This window comes from Bidens hawaiensis, unplaced genomic scaffold (genome assembly GCF_021521415.1).
Source record: "Bidens hawaiensis isolate Kalapana, Puna unplaced genomic scaffold, B.hawaiensis_p1.1 tig00057225_1, whole genome shotgun sequence".
Taxonomy (NCBI): Eukaryota; Viridiplantae; Streptophyta; class Magnoliopsida; order Asterales; family Asteraceae; genus Bidens; species Bidens hawaiensis.
The window spans coordinates 45,608-52,581 of NW_027500340.1; the positions used below are offsets into that span (position 1 = coordinate 45,608).

Here is a 6,974-nt window from a genome sequence, read left to right on the forward strand (position 1 = left end):
TATCAATTAGCAAGGGCCCACAAGCATCACTATCATCATCACCATTGCCACTTCGAGAAGCCACCCCCCCCCCCCCCCTATGTATATACACGTGTAAATATGAGAGAGTACATAAGACAGAAGTACTCTTTGTGCATACGATGATGTTTGTGAAAACTTACGGTTAATGTGTTTATGGGAGTAGTTAAAGGTTACGTGAAAAAAAGACAGTAACATATTAAAGCATGTCTATGTTTTGAGGTAAACCACTTCCTAAGCAAAATAACTGTCGGCAGCTAATGTTTTATCCCTTTACAATCATATATATGTATCATTAAAGATGAGTGATGCTAACCACACTACATATAATAACAACCAATCTATCTTTAACTACTGTTTCCTGAAACCACTCTTTGTCGTTCGTTTATTTCATCATTAATTTATTACGATTTGACATGAACATATTCTTATTTTATCCATCACCTGTGGACATCATTTCTGAAGAAGAAACCATACTGAATCTGGTTTCAGTTTTCTGATGCATTATAAATCTCAATTTAATGAATAAAATGTTGGGGATTTTGGGAATTTCACTTGGATTTTAGAGTCGTATGAAAACTTTTAGATAAGTTATTTGGTCGTTCCTCAAATATTTTAATCGGATAAAACTCTGAATTTGAGACAAGAACTAATTGATATGATTTTTTTTGTGAGAAATGAACTAGAGAGAAGACCAAATGATACAAACATAATGTTCGTCATCTTTGGAATAGTTAGTGTTAGGATAACTATTTTATACTCTTATGGAGTTAAATTTTGATATTTCAATTTCGTTAATATTGCCTCCATTTAATACTTATGATTACATGTGACATAATCATAAACATGTGCTATGTTCATAATCTAAACAAACGTATGTGCCTAATCGAAACATGTACTATATATGTAAGAATTATAAAAATTTTAAACTATAAATCACTGATTAGAAAATTAAATGAATCAGATTTGATTTCTTCTTTTTTTTACTAATTAGTTTTTTATGGTAATTAACCTCCCCATACATGCATATGCATACATTACACATTACACATAATACATATAAATATACACAAACATATACATAGAGGCCTTTTATTTTTGGCAAATTGGATTTTAATTCCCAACTAAATGTTATTGACCGATAATAATTCCGACTTGGTTTATTGTTACCGGTGGTTCCAAATTTAAAAATATTGGCTCTCAATGGTCCCCTGTTAAAAAACTTAACAACGTTAAGTTTTTTTTTCCGAATTCCATACTAGTTTCTTAGGGCTTTTGATCGAAAGGAGTATACGAATCAATTGATGTAAAACTTAACTCGAAACGATGCTCCAAACGGCTTAATTAGTGCTTCAAATCGGTGTTTGAACTTCAAATTAACAAAAATTAAGTTGTTTGCAGCATCGTTTCAAGCTAAGTTTTACATCAAGTGACTATCAATTGACTGGTATTCTCCTTCTGGTTAAAATAAAAATCAGTTTGAAATTTGAAAAGAAAAAAAAACTTAGCACCATTATGTTTTTTTTAACAGAGGACCATTGAGAGCCGATATTTTTAAATTTGGGACCACCAATGTCAAGAAACTAAGTTGGGATTATTATCGGCCAATAACAGTTGGGATTATTAAAATCCAATTTACCTTTATTTTTTTTCCTGACATCATCGTATGACTCAAATAACTTACAAACATGTGTCTTCCAAAATCATATATAAAGCCACCCTCCCCGATATGATCAGTACTGGTCAGAGGACCAAGTGACCATTCATGATGTGGCTGGACCTTTGCAGCTGCAAGAACACACCCCGACATATGATCTATTTCTAACTTCCAATATCATGTTTGTTGTAAAATTTAAACTTATATTAGTAATCCACCTCGTTATCTAATATGTATGTTAATCAATTCTGTAACAATAGCACACAAATAATATTTAATCTATGTACGTACCTATTAATTAATCCTAAGAACGCAGTTAAGGAAGACTTGATTCTGATCGAGTTCCCGTTTAAGGTATATTCCAAGGATGGCTAATGTGGATTAAGACCCGCGATTTTGAGAGAGAGAGATCGAGAGAGAGGTAGAGTTTGTTATTAGTGATTAACTCACTCACTCTAACGTGTGTACTAGGACAACACCTTGTACACAGATTGATGGCCATGTCCATGCCCAGTACTGGGCACAGATGATAGTTCTGGGCAATTATTTGTGCAACCTGGTGAAAACACGACATTCGTTGGCTGATCAAATGATTAAGTGACTAATCTAATGTGTTCAAGTTGATTGATTTACTATTTTGATAACCTTGTTAGTCAATTGTGTTCACCAAATATTGCTGATTTTTTTTTAAGCATGTCTCTCATGAGGTACATGTTTCTGGAGTTGGGACGTTAAAGGCATATCAGAACTTTTTGTATTACTGATAATGTTTAAAAGTCTTGATGTTATAAGATGTTGTTCTACACAAAATGTTTTATATAAGTATCATTAAAGAACTCTTAAATATAAAAGTGTCCGCGCGATGCAACGGGAAACGCTGATCTAGATCTAAGGTTTGCTTGAAACCGAAAAGAACAAACCAAATTAACCAACCGATGGTTGGTTTTATGTTATGGTAAAACCGAGGCTTTTCAGTTTGGTTTCATTATTACGTGTAACGAAAACAAAAAACCGAACCAAACTTATTGTTTTTTTTTTATAATTCGAAGTAATTTATAATAGTTTAATATATAGTTTAACCCAAATACATAAGCTAGCCCCAAATGTATACTAATCAATTAATTACCAACTATGTATACTAATCAATTAATTACAAACTACGAAAAAACTTAGGCCCAAATTAACTTTTTCTAGCCAACCTTCTTTTTCGGCCTAGAAATTTCAATTCAAATGGAAAAAATTGAGAAACCGAAACCAAATTGAACCCAAACCGAAAAACCGAAACCATACGGTTTTCAAAACTCGAATTCTGGCATTTTGGTTGTGGTTCCGTTTTAGTTTAAAACCGAATGAATCGAACCAACCAATGCACACCCCTCCTGTAATCATGTAACAGGTTGGTTCACTTATTAGAAGTCTTAATTAAATTGTGTTACATCTATAAATTAGTGTACGATAGGTTTTGATTCATTGCAAATATTCTGTATTTTTCTTATAGTACAATTGAAGACTTTGTGATGTGGATGTTAAGGAAGAACACCTAAATACAAATATTAAATAGGTGGAATAATTCATGCAGAATTAATTAGTTATATATGCATTTCTTGGATCTTGCATGAGGATTGAGACTAGCAATTTATATATAGATAATCACTCGATCTTGTTATAGATTAATAAAAGGACTATTGGTTTTTATTGGTCCCAAGTATTTCATTTTTGCCGGCGCTGGTCCCAACTATCACTTTAACTGCCAACGGTCCCAACTTTCATACATGTGTCTGCCACCAGTCCACGACTAACCGAGTACTAACTCCGTTATGTTTTAGATGACGTGTCCATCCTACGTGTTAAAAAACCTTGACGTGGCTGCCTGCGTGTATATTAATAACAAAAAACCCTTCTCCTCCTTGAATATATAATAATATCAGCAAATGACAATTTAATACATATCCCCAAATCGATATCTCCAATCGATCGAGAACCCAATCGATCAAGAACAACCCCAAATTAAAACCCTAATTCAATCATTGAATCGATTTCACTCCTAAGCCCTAATCCTAATCACACTCTACTCGCAATGAGTTCATCATCGTCTTGTACATCTGCTAGTAAGAGAATCCCTAAAATTGTTAAAATTGATTTACAGGGCAATGTCTACTGCCACCACGATTTAATTGCAGTTTCTAGGATTGCTGGTCATAGAAGTTCTCGAAATGGGGATGAATTCTACGGCTGCCGTTTATGGCCTGTAAGTACATTGTCTAGTTTACTGTTTTCAAGTTAAATTTATTACATGAATTCCTTCTTCTTTTGTGGCTAGAATCAAGACTGCAAAATGTTCATGTGGAGAAAAGATTTTGATGTCTTCTTAAAGGAATACAGTTCAAAAAGAGATCAAGAGATAAAAGAGATGTAAATAGAAAATTTAAAGCTAAAGAACATGGTGTTGGAAGAAGAGAACAAGAATTTGAAGCTTCAACTCTCATTGAAAAGGTCCAATTGGAAGAGTAATGTTGTTTTAGGTTTAGCAATTGTTGTCATAGTACTATGGTGGAATGTAAGATGTTTTCTTGGGACCCCTTGGCTATCAATTTCATGTAATTTGTATTAATGTTAATGGATGTTGTTGTTCTCCATATATAGACTTGATTTGTAATGGATGTTGTTGCTATCAAGTACATATAATCTGTAAAAATGTGTTGGTAACCAAAATCAAGAAAATGTAACACTTTATGCAACCAAATCAAGAACTGATTGTTAGCATGTTATGTAACATTACTGCACAAAATGGTCAAAATTAACTTCACAATATAACCAAAATGACCAAAATTGCATATCATACTAAACTTGACTTCAAAATTACCATAATGCCCATAACATTTAGCACCTAGAAACTAAAAAGAAAATCTACCATTTAATAAATAGAAACTAAAAAGAAAATCTACCAAAGCAAGCAAACACTGGTTTGTGTGTTTTGTGAGCACATAAAACCCACCATGAGTGCTCATGTCTGCATAACAGATTGTGCATAAAGTCAACTGCATGACCAAAATTGCATATCAGACTATAATATGACCAAAATAACAATATGACCAATACCACAATATGACCAAACTGACCAAAATGACCAAAATATGACTAAAATGACCAAAATGCCCAAAATAACAATATCACAATATGACCACAATATGACCAAAATGACCAAAATGCCCATAACAGATTGTGCATAATAACAAGTCTGCAACATTAACATTAACATTAACCAGTCTGCAGCATTACTTAAACATAAGTTTTTGACATAGCTAACCATTAAAATACTTAAACATTCCAAAATACATTACTTAAACATTAAGAAGTCTGCAACATAATCCTTGTCATATATTAACCATAAACCATCAAGTAGCTTTCCCCTTGCCTTTGGCCTTTGTGTTTCCTCGTGGCCTTTTAGAACTTGTTGATTGTTGTGTTGGTTGACTTGACTCGTTTGTCATCCTCCGTGGCCTCTTAGAACCTGTTGACTGCTGTGTTGGTTGACTTTCTAGTGTGGCTTGAGTTGACCTTGTTGACCTTCCCCTTGCAACAGTTTCTGATGTGGCTTGATTCTTAGATGTCTTAGGCTTTGTACAAGTTCTAATGTTATGACCACTTTCTTTGCAGTTGCTGCAACTCATTTCTCCTCCATGTTTTGTCAATTTACATGGGTTCTTAGGATCTTCATGGGGATCTTTCTTTCTTTTTGTCTTTGGTCTTCCAGGTTGACTTTTGATGGGAGGAGGGTCCAAAGGATAATCAACTTTTGGCCAATACCTTTCACTAGGCAAGGGTGGAATAGTGTATGAATATGATCTTAAATATGTATCCTTAAGATAACAATCACTAACAAATTGTTCAGCATTTCTTCCAAGAAACCCAGCAACTGAACACACATGCTTACATGGTATACCTGTAAATACAATATTTGTTATTCACCTTTGGAAGACCTGTCATAAATAACTTAATTATTGAATTATTGAACGATAGTTAACATACCTGTTAAGTCCCACTTTCTACATGAACATGTCCTGTTATTCAAGTCCACAGCAATATCATCAGCAAAATCTTTAACTTGGAACACATTATATGCTGATGGGAACACTGTACATTTATGGGCCCACTTTTTTGCTCTATCAAGTTTTTTTTGTATCCTTGGGCAAACAACCACATCTTCAGCTAACATTTCAGAATGCTTAGTAATTATCCTAGTCATTGTTGTGAGCCTAATTGATTCTAACATGTCTATAATATGCATAGCTCTTGCCTCAACTATGGTTCCATTAAAAGTCTCAGCCATGTTACTCACTATGACATCACAACATGTATTACCCTTAAGAAAGCACCTTACAAAGCAATTAGGATTCTGTTTCATGAAATCATCCACTGCATCATTTGATATTGCTCTCATCTCCTTGATAGCATCATTGAAGTCAGGCTCATTATAAGCCCTACATGTCTGCCAATAATATGTCTTTAACTCTTTACCCTTAAACTTCTTTTTCCAATTTGCAAAGATGTGCCTTGCACAGTTTCTATGCTCTGCATTTTTCCAAATCAAATACACAGCATTCACTAATCCCTGTCATATAAATATAGAGAAACTTTAGACATCTAGAACTTACAACTTATAACTTAGATATTAACAAAGTAAGGTCATACCTTTTGTTGGTCAGAGATAAGTGTCCAGTCCTTTCCACCATCTTGGACATCTAGGCATTTTCTTAGTTCTTCCATGAACCATTCCTAACTATCATTAGACTCACCTTCAACAACAGCCCATGCCACAGGGTACATTTGATCATTAGCATCTCTCCCAATTGCAGCCAACAACATACCACCTAAAAAGGTCTTCAAAAAACAACCATCCAAACACAAAATCTTCCTACAACCTTCCAAAAACCCCCTCTACACCCCATCAAAACACACAAATAATCTAAAAAATGTCTCCAAGTTTGAACCTGGGTCCTGGGTATTAAACCCTGGTGGAGCAGTTACCAACTTAAAGGTTGAAGTTGGATTTATTTGTTTCAAAGCTGCCAAGTAGGACCCAATTTTACTGTAGTGCTCCCTCATTGACCCGTGAAGCATCTTAAATGCACAATGCTTGGCATTGTAAGCCAACCATTTACGTATAAGAACCTTATATTTCTCTTTAACTGCATCCTGGATCTCTTTACCTTTCCATAGAGGTTTAGCTTTGAATAAAGGCAATAAGTCTTTAGCTATAAACTTAGCAGTCAATTGTCTATTCTTTATCATGTTTCTC

The 6,974-nt window shown here is 34.1% G+C and overlaps 1 protein-coding gene across 1 annotated transcript; it reads right to left on the reverse strand.

Annotated features, from left to right (window-relative positions):
* Positions 1-5,119: 5,119 nt before the first annotated feature.
* Positions 5,120-6,624, reverse strand: LOC143601840 (uncharacterized). Its single transcript, XM_077079137.1, has 2 exons — positions 6,368-6,624; positions 5,120-6,287 (listed from the first exon to the last, which is right to left on the reverse strand). The coding sequence occupies exons 1-2, from the start codon at positions 6,440-6,442 to the stop codon at positions 5,682-5,684; spliced, it is 681 nt and encodes a 226-aa protein (XP_076935252.1). The 5' UTR covers positions 6,443-6,624; the 3' UTR covers positions 5,120-5,681.
* Positions 6,625-6,974: the final 350 nt, after the last annotated feature.

Coding starts and splice junctions, on each gene's coding strand:
- LOC143601840 (XM_077079137.1), bottom strand. CDS start 6,442: ATGGAAGAACTAAGAAAATGCCTAGATGTCCAAGATGGTGGAAAGGAC. Junction 6,288..6,367: donor TTATCTCTGACCAACAAAAG/GTATGACCTTAC, acceptor TTTATATGACAG/GGATTAGTGAATGCTGTGTA.